General features: G+C 40.6%; 1 protein-coding gene across 3 annotated transcripts in view; it reads left to right on the plus strand.

Annotated features, from left to right (window-relative positions):
- GPR107 (G protein-coupled receptor 107) overlaps nt 1-20805 on the plus strand; it is a 38173-nt gene that overhangs the window by 4823 nt on the left and 12545 nt on the right. For all 3 annotated transcript variants that reach the window (XM_023938196.2, XM_086858151.1, XM_086858150.1), the window contains 15 exons: nt 859-984; nt 1756-1806; nt 2030-2118; nt 2767-2933; nt 4672-4706; nt 4912-4968; nt 5765-5875; nt 7218-7351; nt 8068-8143; nt 9123-9196; nt 9757-9874; nt 10796-10926; nt 12688-12731; nt 19924-19973; nt 20706-20789. In XM_023938196.2, the coding sequence (XP_023793964.1) occupies nt 859-984; nt 1756-1806; nt 2030-2118; nt 2767-2933; nt 4672-4706; nt 4912-4968; nt 5765-5875; nt 7218-7351; nt 8068-8143; nt 9123-9196; nt 9757-9874; nt 10796-10926; nt 12688-12731; nt 19924-19973; nt 20706-20789 (1347 nt within the window). The remainder of the gene's footprint in view (nt 1-858; nt 985-1755; nt 1807-2029; nt 2119-2766; nt 2934-4671; nt 4707-4911; nt 4969-5764; nt 5876-7217; nt 7352-8067; nt 8144-9122; nt 9197-9756; nt 9875-10795; nt 10927-12687; nt 12732-19923; nt 19974-20705; nt 20790-20805) is intronic.

Here is a 20805-nt window from a genome sequence, read left to right on the forward strand (position 1 = left end):
CGTCAGCTACTTTTCATGTGAGGTCCTTCATGACCTCCTTATTTAAAAAAAAAAAAATAAACTAAAGCTCACTGTATTTGTATCTTTATCAGCTGCACAGGGCATGAGAAGAGATCAATTGCTATGGTTTCCTTGCCAGACTGAGAGGAAGGAAATTATTCTGCAGCTGTAGAAGGAGTAGAGGAGGGAATTAGCATTTTCCTGCTAGAGAAACTAACCCAAGTAATTCTGGTTTTGGTATTTATTCTGGTTTTATTTTTCATTTATTTTATGCCAAGAATCATTTGGAGGTATGGGACTACATACAAAACTTGATTTTCACACATAGTTTTCCGGTGTATTAATGTTTGCCTGTCCAAACACTAACACTGGCTAACACAGATGATCTGAGGGGATGACAATGCATTTGCTAAACACTTGGCCAAACCCCAGTTTTCATTTAGGTAAGATTCCCCAAAGTCACCTATTTCCTCTTCAGTCTGTGGCAATGACAGCATTCAAGCAATAGCTGTCTTGATATGTCTGCAGTCACTTTGGGGGATTTTGCTATATGTTTTTTAATCAGTGATGACAGATGTTTATATTATTTCAGAGTTTTGCTTGCTTATTTCCCAGTAGCATAGCCAGGCAGTTAGCAGAAACATGTCTGTTTAAAGTTCTTGCTGTTCAGGTTATTGGAAAAGTTGGTCCATTCCAGTGAAATAGTTGGCTACATCTGAAGGTATCCTAAAGAAATTTGCTGTTTGCATACTTAGATATTTTGCATGAATATTCAAGTGTTGATCACTCACCCTGCTTCCCCTTTACTGCAGCAGATGACTCTGCATGTGTTTGTAAACTTGCTTTCTTTTCTAACAGGATGATGTGAGGCAAAAAGTGCACCTGAATACCTTTGGCTTCTTCAAGGATGGTTTCATGACAGTCAACGTCAGCAGCCTTTCCCTGAAGCCAGCATTTGGCTCTGATGACATGGACAGTTTATCAGTGAGTTCCTTCCTATGAAGCCTCCTGTGAAATTGACATTGCACTGGTGGCCTCCACTTGTCTGAGGTGTCAGATCCAAACTTATGATGCTGTTGGCTTTGCTCCCCAGCATGAGCTAATTATGAGGATCTGTGTATTGAGGTTTCTCCCTGAGCACTCTCCATTGTGTTTTAAGGAAGAATCTTTCACTAACTGGTCCTCTGCTGAACTTGATGCACACATCTATTACTTGCAGTGAGCATCAATTTCCTAACAGTCCTCTGTTGTGAGTTTTTTTTCACAGTGTTGCATAGCAATTCAGCTTGTGATCATTGTGTCAGTAGGTTTCCAGAACACTGACAGTTTTTTTTTAATAGAACTCTAATATTACATGTTATATAGCACACTATATTAGGAGTTTTAATAGAGAGACTAAAATACTAGATTAGAACCTGAGTTCTTACTCTGCTGCACAGTTTTATCTCTTCATTGCTATGAAAGTATTAAATGTTTTTGTCAAGCAAAAACATGTGGAATAATACTGAAATGAGTTAAAATGTTCAGAGACAGAAGGTACTGCTGACTTAGTTTGGGTTTGAATCATATATGTTTTCTTGGTGAATATGGATGAGTTTGTTACATTTGGATGTATTTTTCTGCCAAGTTACTTGGTGAGAAAAATACCTGGATTCTGCCTTAAATGTAGGTTAAATTGTTTAGAAAGCAGTATCTTTGACTCCTTCAGTAGTGGTTTGGCTTCAATTTGACAGATTCTTCTCCATTTTCTCATAGGTGGGGTTCAGTTTGGATCGAACAAGGAATGATGTTTTCTCCACTTACCTGGTAAGACAAGTGAACTTGCTTTTCTAAGTTGGGACATCTCTTTACCTGACTCTGGAAATTGTTGGAAGGAAAAAAGAAAAAAAAAGAGGTGGGGGGACTTTAGACATGGGAGAATGTGAAGGATAATTTGGATTTACAACTTGCTGGACTAAGAATGGTAACCTCTACCTGGACGGCAGCATATCCAGAGGGCACTTCAGAGATGTTTTGTTCATGTTGCCAGGATGAAGAAGTGGATTATTGTATCTTGAAGAAGACACCTGAACCAGATGTCTCTGTTGTAATCTTACTTCTGGAGATCCAAACTGAAGTGTGAGTAAAGAGCGTACAAGACACTTTAAAGTTACATCTTTAGTTGAAGATAATGTAACACTTGATGTTATTTTTAAGGGTTTGGAAAGCTGCTGTGCTTGTAGGTTGTTTTTTTTTTTAAGTGGTTACATGAGAGTTGAGGGGAGGTAAGTGTAAAAGTAAAACATCTGCAGTATAAAATGCTCCCAAGAATTCTTTTTGTATATTGTGGTGGTAGAGGGACAGCAGGCAAGAGCAACCTACCTTAATTGTGCTGAATGAGCTTAATGAGCTTTGATGTCTTGGGTCACTTTTGCACTCAATATGCAATTTTATTGTTTGTCTTGAACTGTTTTTTTATGGAAGTACCTTCAAGTCTGCATGGCTTTCTTTTGCAAGAACTCATGTGTGGTAATGGAGTTTCTTGTGAGATTCTGCTTACCAAAGCTGAAGAAACTTAATCTTCTTCATCTGCTCTTATATTTCATGTAGAATGTAACACAAAAATCAGTTCTGCTGTAAGTCATGATCTGGTTCTTGCCTGTTCTTTGTGGTACAAAAACCAAGTCAAGACAACTTGATTTTCTTTTATTGGGTATATGGCTATGACAGCCTTTTTTAAAATGTTGTTTACTTTTATTTTGTAATAAGACCTCTTTGTTTCTTTAGTGTGAAAGTACGGTTCTCTTCAGAAGCTGCTTCTATGTTACCTAAAATTTTATTTGTATCTGAGGAAAATGGTACTGCCTTAAATACCAAGCTGCTAAAAACTTCTGAACCTAACAGTGATGCTGGTAAAAATTCTCCAAAGACCAATGAAAATACAGAAGGCAGAGGTAAGCCAGCTAAACCTGACCTGTGTGTGCTCTCACTGCTGATTACTCATTGCTGTGCATCCAGCACTGAGTTGTTGTCAGGTTCTGGGATCCCCTGGGGCTAGAACTTACTGTACATCCTATGTAAACCTGTGCACAGAGCTTCCTTTGGGGCTGGAGTCTCCTGTGATTTGTGTTCACCAGTCCTGTTGATCCATCAGAGAGACAATGAGTGTTGGAGACCTTCAGTGCCTCTGAAGAAGGGTTAATAACTTGGTTGTCTTTTGTCTGGCAAGAAGAAGACTAAAGGGGGACTTTTATGGCCAACAAGAACTAGTTGAAGGAAGGTTAGGAGAACAATGATTTCAAGCAATTTTTAGTAGTGGCACACAATGTCTATTTCACTTTACTAAGTCTTGGATGTCTGAGATAGGATATTAGGACAGAAAATAAGTAAAATACATAACATAGCTTTCCTAAATAGGTATTGCAGTATTATAGTAGATCATTTGTGCAATCCAATCTCCATATTTTAAAGTTTTAAATAGTTGACAAAGTAAAATCAGGGCCATCATGATACCGTTGATACCAGGTATGCTTTGAGTCAGAAGTTGGATTTGTCTTCACAAGTCCTTTCCAGCCAATATTTTTGAGTCTGTGTCTGTCTAAAGAGTTGAACTCCTATCAATTAGAAACTGTGGGGAGGGAGGAGTAACTGTACCAGTAATCTTTCTAGGAGGCACAAACCTTTGTCTGGCTTCCAGACCAGCAGACAAAACAATTTTATAATCTCAGCTCTAACAGGATTAGTTCATGTTATCCCTTCCTGGCAGAGTTTAGACTTCAGATCAGACTGCTGAGCAGTCTAATCTGGAGCAGTCTGAGTCTGTCTTGGCCTGTCACGTTCACAAGCTTTGATACCATTCAAAAGCTTGGACAGCTGTTGTAACTAGTCAAGAGCCAAGGATGGGTGGCACTGGGAATAACAGATCTGACAGCTATAGTTTTGGGTTCTCTGGTGTAAAAAGTATAGCATGAGTGTGGACAGTGCACTGAAGTGTGGGAGCCAAAAGCAAAGCTCAAGTCTTGAAGTTTTGCTTCCTGGTAGAAAGGGATGACCTTATGTTTGAAAAGCTTCTTATAGGAGTAGAACTTGTGAACTTGAGAAGTAGAAATTGAGAACTTGATGTGCTACTCTACTGAAGGCTTCTGTCACCTCAAGTTCAGAGGAAATGCTGACATGGCAGGTCACCTATGCTTTTGTAGGTTTTTTTGTTTGTATTTTTACTGGGAGTTTAGTGGAAAGCTGTGAATTTATTCCTTCTTGATGGTTAATTAGGATTTCCATATGTTTGTCAGGCCATATATTAATGCTCAGATTGAGATTTGTCAGTGAGATTAACAATACTTGGTCATAACATAAAAAGTCAGAGCTGTGGCTTGCATCTGGTTTAGGTCACCTGCCTCTGGTCAATCTTACCAGAGGGGTTGGAAAGATTTCGGGGGTAGGCTTTTGTAGGAGGTGTAAGAGTAGAGAATCATATCCTGGCACTTGAGGATGCATTCAGAATGAATCCTGGCTGTGGGAAGAGTCCTCTGAGAGTAAGGAGAGACTGGGAAAGAATCTTTGTTAATGATTAGCTGGGAAACTGCCACGCAGACAAGTGTAGGAAGATGTGAGTAAGGTATTGACAACGTGGTGGTTTCTGAGGATGTCTAATGCAAACACTAAATGTACCATTCATACTTTTATCTCTAGGTAAGAAGTCCAAACGAAGTACAACATCCTCCCAGGTAAGAAACTATCTGGAGTTCTCTTCCAGAAAGAACCTGGGGGGATATTCCAGTACAATCATAGCAGAAAAGTGGAGAGTATTTGCTGTTGCTCTCAGACTCCACTGTAAATATACAAAATCCAAATTTGATTGTCTGGTTGCTGTAGCCAAATGTTTTATTTACCTGCTTAAGAAAATCTAAAGGTTTCTTTTCCTTTTCCCAGAGCATGATAGAACAAGAACATCCTGTTCACAATGACAGAGGAACTTTTTCATTTCAGGTAGGGTGTCTGTCAGTATCTGAACACAGTTCCTTCAGTGTCCTACTTTGGAAAAGTAAAAGTCTGGGATATAAATGTCTCTCTGATAGCAGGAGTTTGCCTGAAAATTTACTGAGCTAAGCATCACTGATAGAAGTCTTTCAAAGTTTTGGGAGCTGCTCTTAAATTTCCTTTCTTGTGGTGCTGTTCTAAATATCATAGTCTATGAGCCTCAGCCTATTAAAGTTTACTGTGATGTCAGTAGTGCAGATTGCTGATAACAAATAGCTGTGACCTGACTGATGACTCAAGGGGAAGATCCTCTGTATGAAACCAGATTAATGCTTTGTTTGAACACTCTGGTTCACTTGTGATGGTTGATTACTATAAAACAAACACATTTTAAATTCTGTTATCTGACACAGATCTCATTTCCAGAGCTATCACAATTTACATAGTTGGAGGAGGAACAGAAAAACTGCAGGGCAAGCATAATAAAAATTTTATGTTTTGCCATGTCAAGTATATGATATTTGTGGTTATCTCTTTGTGGTGAGCAAAGTTAAGCACTGATACTTAACAGGCTTGGATTACCAGAGTGCAAAATCCTAGATAGGTGCAATGATTTTGCATCTGGAATTCTCTTGAAACTTCCAGATGTGCTGCTACCCTCAGAACAGTTTGTTTGCTGAAGGGAACCAACTGACCTCAAATGACTGACTTCTTTCATGCTTCAGTAGAGATGAAGCAGGGTTCCTACCAAGGCAACACTGTTGTGAATGAGAAGAATGCTGACTTTTCTATTCCTTATTTTCAGTTCTTTTTTAACATCACCTCGGATAAACAAGAAGGTCTCTACAGCCTGTATTTCCATAAGTGTGTTGGGAAGAAAGGGCCAGCTAATGATCAGCTGCTGTTTAGTCTTGATGTGAGTATGGCTTCTAAAGGATAATTAACTCGTTAGCTTTGATTGCAACATCTAGCTTCCAGCTCCAGCTTGTAAGCAAGCACACACTCACATGAGTGCACATATGGGGTGGGAAGTGATTCAGCGTTGTGTGCCAGTCTCTGCAGTGGCATTTCTGAAACAAGTGACTACTGTAAAAATAATTAAAATACTGGTTTTGCAGAAATGCCTGAAAATCTGAAGGCTAAGTGTGGGCTGGGTGCAGTCTACACAGTTGTGACCTGATGCTGTAACGAGGTGGGAGCTACAACAGCTGCTTGTGTTTTGCTGCAATCAAAAGTTGCTTTTCTCTTTACATGACTGCATATATTAAGTCTGTTGCTGCAATGTAAATTGTTGGTCTTTAAATTCAGTGTTTTTGCTTTTTCTGGCCTAATTAAAGATGTGTTTTTATGGTGTTAGATACACATCCTAAAGGCAGTATGTTCTAGCAAATATCTCATCTCTTTTGATGTACAAGGGTTTGGTCCTATGTCGTTTTGGTCATTATCAGAGCTTGGGCTTTCCCTTTTTTTCCTTTCCTGTGCTCATGCTGGTTTATAATGAGCTGGTCTGGTATGAAGCCTCTCACTAACCAAAGTACCTCAGCCACATCAGCCCTGAACTGCTTTTTACACGTTTGTGTTAATGCTACTGCAAAGGAACATGGAGGTGTTAAAACTTAGCAGCCCTAACTTGACTCAGACTACTTCAGATCTGCTTCTGAAGTTGTATGTTTAGAAGAGCAACTTCCCTGAATTGCTGTGTGTCACTTTGACCCACTGAAGTAATTGGAAAGAGAAGAAAACCTGGATGATTGATCTGCTGGAGTGTACTTAGAGATGCAGCACAGCTTCAGTACTCTATGCATTCTTTTATTGAAGTCCTAGCACATATGACTAAGCCACTTAGGGGCATAAAGAGAATGCTAAATAATGCTTCTGTTTTCTCAGTCACAGGAAAACAGGCTGGCAGCCCATTGTAGATATTGTTTCTGAATCAAAGGTGGGCAAATTGTGATGTTTGGTAGAGAGAACAGCTATTCTTTGGGAAAATTACTTTGCCTTTCTGAATTGTGTTGCATAACTGAAGCATTGTTTTCCAAGGGGATTATTCTTGTGTGAATAGTTTTGCAAAATGTTTTGAGATTCTTGAGGATGAAGGGTAGATTTTGTTTTTTTTCTCTGAGACATAAGTCACCACTTCAGAAAAGCTCATGTTAAATGAGTGAATATGATTGCAAAATGCAATTGTTAACTCGGTGCTTTAACAAAATGTTTCCTTTCTTTTTTAACTGTATGCATAACACACCTTTAATATTCAGATAGATATAACGGAAAAGAATCCTGAAAGCTACCTCTCAGCAGGTGAAATCCCACTGCCAAAACTTTACATTTCCATGGCTATCTTCTTTTTCCTGTCTGGGACTGTATGGATCCACATCCTTCGTAAACGCAGGTAATTTCAGTGTCTGTGACTAGGGGCCTACATTGTTTGGTTTTTATTTTTCATTATTCTTCTTGTAATGCTCAATTCACAGATTTGATCACTTAAAACTCCAAATCTGGCTCAGATTTCTATGCTTAATACACAGTTTATATTTTAAAACTGCTTTAGTCAGAATTGTTGTTGCAGACTGTTATTCTAAACTTACCAAATCTTACACTGAAAGTTCTTCTGGTTGTGTAATATATATACTGTGGCAAAAAATAGACAGGAAATTCCTGTAGTTGATGTCAAAAGGAGATGATTTTGAAAAGAAATAATGAGAAAAAATTGATCACTTTTCTTCATTTGGGAAATGGCAACTTATGGCAGTAGACAGCCATAAATATCTTGATTGTAGTTTGAGATATGTTTAGCAAATTTTCTAATAGTTAAGATATATATATGTATGTATGTATATGTATATATGCAGGATGTTCTTATTTAATAATTTCAATTATCCTAAGCAGTAAAAATCAGGGGTTTAGAACAAGAAGTTGAATTACTGCTCAGGATGTTGTAGAAGCTTGGACTACAGCATTAAGGAGAATCTTTTTACACTGATGGTCAACTCAGCCTGGGAGAAACTGCTTGACACAAGTTTTAAGGAAATATCCTTGGAAACTGAGTTTTTTTACTGTTGACTTTTTAAGTAATACTCTTCCTTCTTTTTTTTTTTTCCTTCTCAGAAATGATGTCTTTAAGATCCACTGGCTCATGGCAGCCCTTCCTTTCACCAAATCATTGTCCTTAGTCTTCCATGCGGTGCGTACAACATCTCTGCCTGAAGTTATTCAGCTAGGAAGTAGAAACATGGAATCCAGGACATGCTGTTAGGGAAATCTGCTTTGGAGAGAGGACAGTGGGAGGGAGAGCTGGTCTTAATACTGCAGCATTAGAACTGAACTGCAGCTCTTTGGTAGAATTGTTTGTTTTCATCACCAAATTCTTATTTAAAATACCGTTTTGATCATGGCCTGAAGTGCTGAAGCAGCAAGGGCTGGGGGTTGAATGAGTTCCACAAATTTTAATGTTTTGGCCATCTGCAGTGGGCCTGAAAGCTTGGGCTGTACTGTTGCTTTAGCTGCAGGGCTTGTAGTAAATATTAATAAATGAAAACCTTGATGAACGTTTGTAGAATTCAAGGGCAAGGAAGTATTATGGTGTATGGCAACAGACCTCACCTTATCACCTCTGAGACTTTCCATAGATAATGTCTCTGTTGAATTGTATTGACTTTCCCTTTCCACTGAAAATATCTCATGAAGAAAGGTCATGGCAAGCATTTAATCCTTCAGTGTTTGTGCCAGCCATGATCTTCACCTTCATGCCCATGGTGTTGTACCTGCTATAAATATTTTTGAAGTCTAATGAAGTGAATCTGGCTTCCAGTAAAAATGATCCTAGCAAGCCTCTCATCACCTAATGCAGCTGAACCTGAAAAATGAATGAATAAGTAGGTTCCAACTGCAGTTGTTTCACTGTAGTTGAGCAGGGGAGTTGTGTGGGAAGGATGTAGATTGTACAAGATACATCCACTAGCACTTATGAAATAGAGCAAATGGAAATTATCTCATTGTTGCTAAACAAAAGTAGAATGTGTTGGGAAGGAATGCTCTCTAAATGTGACAGAGCTGGGTTTGTACACACTGACTGGAAAGCAAAACTGGCAGTGGATGTGGAGCAGACCTGTTTTTAGAGGGTGGGGGTGCAGCTTGTAAAGTGCTGTATTTTCTGCTTCCAGATCGACTATCACTACATCTCTTCTCAGGGATTCCCCATTGAGGGCTGGGCTGTTGTTTACTACATCACTCACCTGTAAGTATGTCAGAAGATTGATGTGATAGATTCAAATTGCCACTGGGGCTGTCTCCCTCCTGAACAAAGTGGGAAATTGTTGTGTTCTCATGCAGACCACAGTACCAAGGACTCAGCAATCAGCCCTGTGTGCAGGGGAAAGCTCCACTTACAGAGGGCAGCTGCAGAGAATTGGCACTTCTGTGGGTGGAGGAGTGAAAGGATAACAAATGCTTTACTTTTCTTTGTTCACACTAATATTCAAGTATCTAATTGGCTCCTGGTATGAATGGTAAGTGGGTACAGCTGCCAGTATTTGCTGCTGTTCACAATGGTGAATGGATGACTCCCCCAGGAAAAGATTGCTTATATTGGGAATGAAGCCTAATATTGCTCTGTGATACACAGTTGTAACAAGTACATCTGCCTCACTATTGTGGGATGGATAAGTGCTTGCCAAAATTATGGATAGGGAAGCATTTGTTTGGGTTTGTGGCTTTATTGGCAGTGGGAGAAACCTGGGCAGAAGAGGAAGTGTGATAAGATCAAGTCTCTTACTGCAGTGTCTTTTTCTCTTCCAGACTGAAGGGAGCTCTTCTGTTCATCACTATCGCCCTCATTGGCACAGGCTGGGCTTTCATTAAACACATCCTGTCAGATAAAGACAAAAAAATTTTCATGATTGTCATCCCACTTCAGGTGAGGACCAAGCTATGCTGATACTTCCTGTACTGTGGGAGAGCTGCTTGTGCAAATTGGAAAAGGCTGTGAAAATTGCACACAATATCATGTAGTTCTTGCTTGTTTGAGCCTATTGGCTATTTCCTAGTCCAGAAGTTACTGTAGGTCTCCCAATTTTTCTCCCATATGAAGCATGAGATAATGGTGATCAAACAGTTTCAGTAAATGAAAACTGGCTATAAGGAGTGGGAAAAAACTTGGGCTGGAAAACAGTGCTAAACGACTAAGTAGAGGAATTGAATTCACGTTGTCACTGCTGAAATGTTTGCTGAATGTCTTTATGAAATAAAAAGTGGGAAAAACAAGGCTTGTATGTCTCTTGGGCCTGAGGGTAACATTCCCAGTGGTTCAGAGTGGTCAGTGCTGGTCTCCTACTTGAAGAACTGAAGTACATAGGAGAACAAAACTTTTGTTTGTTGTCATATATAGAAGAGATTTTCTGCAAGCCCTTACCAGAAGTATACATAATTAGTGTCTGAGGCTCTTACAGAGCTCAGGTGTGGAGTACAAAAGATGGTCAATGACCAATCTGAATTACTGGCTTAATTCAGAATTTTGTGTTTTCACATTGGCTGTATGTGCCACACAGTACTGTGTCTATGTTTCAATAAGTAAATTTTGTTCCTTTTTATCTCAACTGATACAGTAGATTCAGCACAGTGTATAACAAAAGAACTACTTTCTGAGTGTCATCAGGAATAAGTTCCCATCAGTTTTATTTCTGTAAATCTTATGAAGATGCTGCAGAATATGTGACTTTTGGATGTAGAGCTGCAGAAAAATCACTGATGTTACTGGTTGGGCTTTTGCTGAATTGGCAGGCCACCTGTAGTGACTTCCTGGGCAGTTTCTAAACCATAACCATGTTTTATTGTGTAGGTACTGGCAAACGTGGCCTACATTATCATAGAGTCAACAGAGGAGGGGACAACTGAGTATGGGCTGTGGAAAGAAATCCTTTTCCTGGTGGACTTGCTGTGCTGTGGAGCCATCCTGTTCCCAGTGGTATGGTGAGTTGCTGTATGTGAAAAACACGTGAACTAAAGGGCAGCAACAGCTCTGCCAAAGCAAAAGAACAGTGCTCCTGTGGAGTCAAGCATTCTGTTAACTTTCATAGACCTCATCAGCCTTAACATTTCAGTCTAGTGCTGTGGAAGATGCTCATTTTGGGGATATTAGAGTGGGGATGAGGGAAGGTGGGTGGCAGTTCAAATGTGGCCAACACTGTGCAGACTGTAGGTGCTTTTGAAACTTGAAATTTTGCAGAAGTGTTGACTCTCTAAATTGAAAAATGGGATTTGGCTTCACTGACTGAGACTAGATACTTGACTGCTAAATTTCAAAACAGTAGTGTTATCTAAGATGAGGGCTGCCTTCAAGCAGAGTAGCTGCATGTTTATTTGACTGTTTATAAGAAATAATCCCACAGGGAGCATTTCCCCGCCCTTCCTTCCACTCTACTTGGCAGTGAATAATGTTGGTTATATAAAACTCGACCAAAACACAGATAATTCAGATAAACACTATTGTTGCTGCTTGCCAGTTAGCCAGAACATTTATCTTCTAAATACATTTTGTCTTAATTGGATAAACAGCTGGGTTTAAAGGAGGATATCAAGGAGCTTCTGGCTCCTTGGTTAGTAAACACAGAATGTCTCTTTTTCTCCAGTATCTCCATTATTTTTTTCTGAAATGAAGATTATATAAATGTCTGGTAGGATGTCATCACTCTGGAGTGTAACTCTTGAGTGTTTCAGAGGAAGAAGATAGATAGACTCAGTAGATAGAAATAAGCTTCAGCTTGACTTGTGAAGGTGGGTTTCACCTGTCCTTCTCTTCCCCTACACACTCATGATGGCCTTCTGCCAAGGCTGGGAGATGTCTTCCAAGAAATTTGCACTACTCACTTGTCCTTCCCCTTGCTTCAGTCAAAATGCTTTGTCTCTGAGGTTGAGAGAATTTGGCAATGGTAAATAAAAGCTCAGGGGTATTGACTTCAGTTGCAGAGAGACTCGATCTCCTGTGATAAAGGTGACTTCTGCAGTCACAGTTCTTGCTACCTAATGCTGGGTATGTCCAACCTAGTCAGGTGCTGGTACAAAACTTAACTTTCCATAAAGGAATTGTATCTGAAAAACAAATGTGAGCTGTCTTGTGGCTGTTTATGGTGTGCAACCAGTGTTCCTGCATTGCCATGGTGCCAACATAAACTGGCAGTGAAGCCCCTGACATAAAATCCTGCCCCTTTTTCCTCTGGATGGTGTCACTGCAGCTGGTGGGATGATTCATGTGAGCAAGGTGACTAAGACTTGGCCCCTGCATTTACATTCCTGCAGGGTAGTTTCTGTTACATAAGTTGCCTATGTAGACATGTAAGCTGTAATCAACTATTTAAATGAAAAGAGCTTAAAAGAGCAGTAAGATGCCAAATGCTTGGCAGTACTTTGAAGAGTAGCTCAGCTTAATTGTACAAGTGGAAAGCATTATGCTGGAAAATGCCCCAGTTTCTCACTCTGCTCCCTCCCTCCCACAAAGCTTTCTGTAGGCTGAAGTAGGTTTTAGCAATCTGCTTTCTTAATCCCAAGGAAACAGAGATACTTGAGCTGACTGCCTGAGCAGGGGGCATGAGGGGGAAGTGTGTGCTGTGCTAAGCATAGTTAATTATGAGCATACTCCAGCCATAAAGAGCTAACAAAACTTGTCAGTGATCTAGAGGACTACTGTGAAAAGGGAGTGTAAAACTTACCATTAATCTATTCTTTATTTTTCAGGTCAATAAGACATTTGCAAGAGGCTTCAGCAACAGATGGGAAAGGCAAGTAATCTGTATTCTTGCTCCTCTTCTATGTTATATGTTATAATGCTAGAATTTCAAGCACGTGATGCTGATGTAAAAATCAAACTAAGACTATAAATCTACCCTGTGTTAGTGCCACTCTGCTTTTCCTCAGTGGGCTCATGGGAATAAGTTTTGAAAAAATGAACTTTTTCTTATATTGCTTTAATTATCAGAACTGCATTGTGTAACCCATTCTCTGCTGCTTGCACAGCTCTCCATACTTGAGCTCGACATGACATCTAGAGCAAATAATCTTGACAGATTTGCCATTTTTTTCCTCACTTGAGTGTTCAGAAACAGAACTAGAAATGAATTCCACAATTGCTGACTATTAGCCCAAATAGACCCACTTCAGTTTCTGCAAAAATGTATTCCTGACAGAATAGAAGGAAATAAACCTCATTATGAAACAAAACATAAGTTGGCATTCAATGTAGCACAGTTCCTGACTTGTCCATGTTTGTATAGCAGCTCCAAGGGCTGCCTGTGGAAAGTGGAGTTATGTTTATTGTAGCACTGAACAGGAGCCGATGGATGGAAAGGCCAAACGTGGCTGCTGGAGTGCTTTTCCTGCCTTATCTGCTCATTTCTTCTGGATCAGTTCCTTGGATACAAACTGTGGAGCACAGCACTGGCTTCCTTGGAAGCAGGCAGCTTTTTCCATCTTCTGTCATTCGGTGGTTTACTCTTTAAAGCTTCATTTGTATAAGGTCATTTGTTGGCAACAGCCTTTTAACTTCAGTCCCATCCTTCAATTCTTGTCTCTCCTTTCTGGAATTCTGTAGCCAGGTCTGGATACTTCTTCCAGCCATTTCCTTGGCTTTCATAGAAACTTCTGTGTTTCACTGCTGATTGTAGGTAAAATATAAGTCTGGGTACTGAGCTTAGCTCTGTGCAGACCACAGATTAGTTCACTTTTTGCCATCTGTTAAATGTAAACTTATGATGAGCCTAGCATGCTTTTTTGATGTTCCAAGCTGTTAAAAATGCCACCAAACAATAACCCTACAAGTTAAAAAAAGGAAACCCAAACCTAAAAGTGAAAAATTACTAATTTCTAATAGAAACAAATGTTACAGGATAATTTATCAAAGTGTAATATAAATATTGTTGGTAGCTTTCTTATCAGTGCATTCACTTGAGTTCAGTGACATTTTCTGATGGATTTGTTTTACCTTGTCCACTGAGCATATGTTCTGGGGTATTTATGCTCTTACCTTTAAAAAGTCTGATAAGTTCAGATTTCCTTGAAACTGTCTTTCTTCTGAACCAAGGTCTTCACACACCAGGCCTGGTTCTTAGCTGGGTGGCAATGAATCTGACTGTCCTGGTGGTGAGCACACAGCAATTAGTGCACATAATTAAGACACAAACCCTTCAGATATGTGTGGCCCTAGGTGATCCCCCTGTACCTACTTTAGTTGTTATCACAAGATGGTGCTGTGGAGTTTGATAAACCTTAGACATTCTGAGAAGGAGAGAAGTGAGGTGACCAACAGTAGGGGATGTTCAGTGTATAGGCTCAACCTATCCAACTTATCATGATATTCAGATCTGAGTAAGTCTGGGCAGTTCTGTAGGTACACTGTGGTGTGTAAAAAATGTGGAGGGAAAAAAAAGGCAATTTGAGAGGAACTGGCTGTGTCTGTACAGCTAGTCAGTGCTATGCACTCGTTTAGTTCTCTGTTTTGTGTTGTTCTCCATGGGTGAAGATGCTCTTTATTGTGAGTGTTGCTTGTGAATCACCTGCTGCTGTTCCCAGCTTTACCTACTGCTGTTGCCATCTGGTTGTGCAGATCCTGCACCTTCAGTAACTGTGTATTCAGGGGGACTTAGCAACTGTGTTATGCTACACTGATAATAAAAGAATAGCTAAGGAATAGATTTTCAGGGAAAACATTGCACAAGCTGAGAGCAGATTGTGGCTGCAATGCTGGGACTCACTTGTGAAACACAATCTGGTTGGACTATTTAGAGGCTGTTGATAGGAGCCCACAGGGAGCAAGTGAATGGCAATGTGATGCCAGAAGCAGAATGTTACCTAGTGCTGTCGTGCTGCTAGTGTGTCTGGTTGTGAAAACCAAAAGTGATTTGGTTGCACTGTGAAAAGATGAAATCATTCATGTTAGGCTTATCAATGAATTCTCATTACTAGAACCACATGCTCTATAAGCTTCAATTGGAGACCCTGTTCTTCTGAAGTGCTGCTCAATGTCTCAGCTTCTCATGAGAATTAAAGAATAGAAACAGTGCTTACTGTTAAATCACGAGCATTTTCCCTCCTGCAGTTAGTTTTCTCCTGAAGTAATAAAAGTTACTGGATCTTCTTTTTATGTAGTTAAACTATCTCGTGGTTAGAGCTGGCTGGATTGTGTGCAGACATTCTAGCTGGGCTGCCTCTGGCCTGCTGGGATTTATTGTCTAGTCAAAGGCTGCTTTCCCTCTTCTCTCACACAGACTTCATTAACTTATAGGATGTATTGGGGAATTACATACTACACATTCAGTAGCTGGCACTGAGTCTTCTGGTGACATCCTTGCTGGTGAGAAGGACCTAAGGAAAATTATTTTTGCTTCCTCGCATCTGTTAGGGCTAACAGCTCCAGGACTTTATGGCTCAGTATCCTAGTGGTGCTTCCTTATTGTTTGTCATGCTCTCTTCCAGCTGCTTCTCCACCTGTTTATTAGGTAGCAATCCCCTGGGTCAAGTGACAGCCATGACTGGAGTGTGACTGGACTAGGAATGAAGCAGATTTGAATTTTCCAGACCCTTAGTCTGGGCTTGTCATAGGTTTTTGTTTTAGCAATGTACAATTAATAAAAAAGCCTATTGTAAGTGACTCTGATTTAGAGTCACTAGCTAGTAGTCTTTTAAACTAGATTTGATATTTTAAAAGAAAAGTGGGAAAGCTGGAGAAATGTGTCTAAAGCCATAATTATCCAGGGAGACCTGGATACCCAGATGCTGTGGATTGCTAGTGAAGAGTAGGTAGGGCTGTGGCTGAGTTTGAGCTGCCTGGTTGTTTGCTTTTTTTCCCCTTGAAGGTGATCTTTAAAGCAGTATATCTGACCTACACAGGCTTCTTATCTTGCACAGCAGTGGGCGTAAACATCCCATTTTTAGAATCTTTTTTCCTCCCCTTTTAAAATCGCCACCTTCAGACTTAAGCAACTGCTTAGCTATACCTCTTTGATCTGTCACTACATCTTCCTTCAGGTAGGAGCCTTTGCTCTCTGTCCATTTGTAGATCTGCATTGCAAATGTCTTGCAGATTTAAGGAAATCAGCCTTGTAAACTGACCTAGAATTTTCAGCCTGCAAAGCTGCTCAATTGCCACCACCTTGTTTACAGGTATCTCAAGAAAAGAGAGGGAATATGTATATTATTTATACATAATTTTTGTTTGAAACGCCAAGTTTTTGGTCACTGGACCTCTCAAGTTTCATAGCACACCCTTGTGATCACATCTTCTGTTGTTTGAGGGAGGAATGGGGTTGGAAAGCATTGCTGCAGTTTGTTCTGCTGGTACCTGTGCCTTTGTGGTGAGAGATGTGACACGGCACGATCAGATCATGGGTTGCTGTTTTCCTGGAGCACTGCAGCATGTTACAGTTGGCAGCAGAATTAAGGGAAATACATTGCAGCCTGTCACTCCCAGGCATCATTCATTCCCTGTGTTCTGTGCAGTGGGCAAATGATGATTAATGCTTTTGTGCTTGCCCTTATGTCAGGAAAAACCATTTGCACTATTCAGTGTCTTCCTGCTGCTGTGCCATGAAAAGGCTGTGAGCAAAGAGCCTGGTCCTGAGTGGTGCAGAGCAGCCTGTGCTTGGCTGGGCTCAGCACCACCTCCAGGTGCCCCAGAGAGCTGTCCAGGGTTGATGTGGCAGCTCTGTGTAGGAGATACGGTGCTTATCCTGTTCTTTGGACTTTCATCTGACCCTGGTGAAGTGCTTTCGTGCTAAATGGGTGACGTGGTTCAGGACATTCAAGATTAAGGAGTCTGTGCCACCTTCTGCGTGGCACTGAGCCTTGCTGTATCTGTCTGACCTCTTCTTTCTAGTACAGGAATGCTTTTAAGCAGAGAGCTGAGGCTGTAGAGCTGCACTTCTCAGAGCTGATTTTTCAAGGGTTAGATCTACATGTGCTGCATCGTTGGGGAGGGCAGAAAGCTTCCATTTACAGTTTGATAATGGCACAGATCACATCTCAAATGCACCATCGTGAGCAGGGCAAGCAGAGCATTGCAGAAATATTTTCAGTTGTACCTTGAGCATGTTCAGTGGCTGCATTATGGTTTTTCTTTATGGATTGTATTGTCTGGGCTCGAGCTCCCTGCGCCCTCAGCTGCAATCTTGTGATTGTTATTACATACATTTACTGAAAAGGTCGGATTTATTCATCAAAAGGCTATTGTGTGGTGTGCAAGTGGATGGTCCAGCTTTTTCCATCTTATAGACAGCCTCAACATTGAAAATTAGCATGGGGACAATCTCAGTAAGAGACTGCTTATCAAAATACTGAGGTGTGCTCTGTTTTGATCGATGCAGGTCAGGCTGTTGCAGGCACAAGCTGTTAAAATAAATGGTGATAGAGAGAGAGAACTGAGGGAAGCAAGGTATATATGTTATGTTTCTTGGAGGATGGCTTTTATCTTTTTAATTACTGTCTGAAAGAACATGAATTAATTTCTAAAACCTTCAGTGGAAGGTCTCTTTTTAATTTATTTTTTTTCTTCTCTGCAGTTAAGTACTGTCCTTTGCAGAATGGTTATCATACTCGAAATATAAATTTACCCAACCTTTACTGCATGCTGTGATTACTGCTGTGTTATCACAGCCTTACAGGTTCAGCTTGCAAGTGATTCAAGTTGTAAGTGACAGCTGCTGGCTGAGCCTCGCTCCTTGTAAATGCTGCTGTTGCTGTCTGCACTGCCAGGCTGAGGTGAACAGAAATCTTTGAGTGTCCATGATAGCAAGACTCAAATAATAATGCTTGGAGCACATTGAGCCTGTGAAGAAGCAATTCACAAGCTGCTGATGCCAAGCAATGATGATTTTAGATTTTTCTCCAGAACAGTGTGTCCCGTAACTTTGAGTTGTTTAAAAAAAACTGGCAGAATTTTGTAGACATGCATTAATGCTGACTTACGTATCTGATAGTGGAGAGAAATATTGCTGCAGTTGAGGAGAGCAAGTCAGCTTCCACAGGTAGTTTAGCCTTTCTCCTTGGTGGTGGCTGTCTTTTTTTCCTCTCCTTGCCCCTCTTTCCCATACTCAGACATTCTGGATATATGAATATACCAATTTATGACTCAGCTATTGATTATCATGATGAATTGCTGCAATGTTGAGCTATGCTTCATCAGCTGGGAGAGGTGGAATTATGACACTTCATTTGGTAGTCAGATCTTTGGCTTTGCTGTCCTTTCATCCTGTGCAGTGCATGAATCCACCAGAAATGACTCCCCAGCTCACTGGTGTTGACTGTAAAGCACTGATAGACTGGCAGTTTGAATCGCAGCTGTTGAGTTGGTGTTCCTTCAACTACAAAGCCTGGTAATTCTCCTGGCCTGTCAGTGCACCAACTGGTGGCAGTTCTTGAAGTTGGACGCGTTGAGTTCAAAATAGATCCTTCTGTGTGCAAACCAGTGTGTGGGAAATCACAAGATCTTCATGGTCACATTTAATGCAGCTCTTCTTTAAATAGGACAATATTGCTTCCCTGTTTCACAATATCATGCATATTTACATGCTTTAATCTTTCACCAACTCTATTAGGAAAAGCTTTTAACTTCAGATCATTAGTCAGTTCATGCTGACCAACAAGTGTTGGTCAGGTTGCTGCTCTTAGAATGTATCTGATGGAGGAGGGTTTGTATCTGGCTTGAGGTGTCTGTAGCTTTCAGCAGTACCTCAGGAACACTAAAGGGAAACTGGAAAGGGATTCTTCATCTCTACATTATAAAAGTAGTTTTATAACAGAATGCTGTCTGTCTTCACTGTAGTTTCTGTAGTGGGAATAGGAATTTATTTGCAGTGGTGCATTTGACATTTCCTTTGCATAAAAAAGCTGCTTTGTTTGCATCAGAAGAGGTGAAGCATTTCTTTGGTAGCTATTAGCTCTCCTCTCCCTCATCTGAAATACTGCATTTTGCTGTCTTGTGAACCTGGAAGACCTTACATGCAAATATATGCAACCTTTTATAAATCATTGCAGTGTGTGAGTTCTGTGAGGGGGTTCAGGTGAACTTCAGGTCCATGTATTGCACTTGCACATCTGATAAATACATCATGAGCATTTGGAGGGATTACCAGTAAATATGTGGCAGTATTTTTTAACTGGCAGCTCATGTTCATTGGCTCTGAACTGCATCTCTGTATCCTGTCAACACATCTTGGGCTCTTTACCTCTCATGTTGTCACAAAAGCATCAGTGGCCTGTGTTTGTAATCCTGCTGCGCATCTAAAAGCTGACTCTCAGACCAGAGCTGACAGCTGCTCCATCTGTTGTTGACCTCAGCTGGTTCACATGAATGTTCTGTGCTGCTCCAGCTGATGTGATCTGTGCAATACACACAGATTTGCCTGGGGCCTCAGCTCAGACACGTGTTGGGGAACTGCTCAGGATGATTTCCCGTTTGACTTGTGACTTGTGGCTGAGCCATGAGTGATAGAGGACCTTGCTTAGGTATTAATTTTTAATTAGTTAATTAATTAACAGCTTGGGCTGCTGTTCAGCAAAATGCAGTGGTTCTCAGAGCTGTGATTAGCTCAGCTGAAAGCATGGAGCAGGTCAGGGATGACTCTAGAGAAGACAGGAATTTTCTAGAAGGCAGTGTCAGGTGGTGTGGCCCCTCTGGCAGGAGGGAGGTGACAGTATATAGTTGGCTGTATACAGGTAGAGAAAGGTTCTGTAATGCAGAGTGTGTGCATATAAAAGTTAGTGCAAAAGCAATCTTAGTTCCCTTTTTAAGAGTGAATTCACCACAGCCTGGGAGTTACCCTGTATGTGGACATGCCAGGATGGCACTCCTCAGTACAAATCCTTCTAGCCTGGTATTACCTGAGTCCTGATTTTGACCACTTACCTACCCTGCAGACAGGCATCAAAAGAAATTGTGTCATGTTAACAATTTTCTGATGGACTTTTGTGTTCTCTTGATAGCTGCCATTAACCTAGCAAAGCTGAAGCTCTTCAGACATTACTATGTCATGGTAAGTAAAACACCTGCACGCATGCATGTTGGGAACTTGGAAGCTATTCAAAGCTTTTGATGGAATACTTGCTGGAAACTGCTGCAGCTGGTGGATGTGGTAGAGGCTCTTGGCACTGCTGTGCTTTGGCATCTTGGTCAACTGGCTTATAATCCTAAAAACAACTTCCTTTTTTCTCCTAATGGTTATATCCTTCTGTCTCTCTTTAAATTCCAGCTATTTGTAATGCTTCCTGATTTCCTCTGGAGACAGCTTGAGCTGCCAGTTGAATTGATGGGCTTGAATAACGTACTGTAAACTTGCTAAAAATTAAACTTGGGACCAAATGGTGCCTGGAGATGCATGTGTGCAGTTCCTGATTAAGTCAGTGGGAGCCATGAGTACGTTTCCCAGGAGAACACAGGCTTCTTAATGATTTCCAACGGCCTCATTTCAGGCTCTTCTAAGTGGCAAGAGTAATAAATTACAATTGTGATTCTTGAAATTCTATGAAATTGTAATACTTAAAGCATTTCCTGCTGTAACTTGAGTATGATACCAATAGCTTGAGTTATTGGATGTTCAGCAAGCAGTAGAACCCTCAGCCTATATCTTCCATGTTTATTGAGGAGCATTATAAGGCTAGTCTGACATAATGAGTTGGCTGGGAATTGCTTGAGCTGTTTCTCTGGGGTAAGAAGGTTCTGTAAGGACGGTGCTATTGTTCTCATGCTTTCTCCTTTTCCTTCCCAGATTGTGTGTTACATTTACTTCACACGGATCATTGCAATTCTCATAAAGATTGCTGTTCCATTCCAGTGGAAATGGCTGTACCAGGTATTTGCCAGTAAAG

Source organism: Cyanistes caeruleus, chromosome 20 (assembly GCF_971803275.1).
Source record: "Cyanistes caeruleus chromosome 20, bCyaCae1.hap1.1, whole genome shotgun sequence".
Taxonomy (NCBI): Eukaryota; Metazoa; Chordata; class Aves; order Passeriformes; family Paridae; genus Cyanistes; species Cyanistes caeruleus.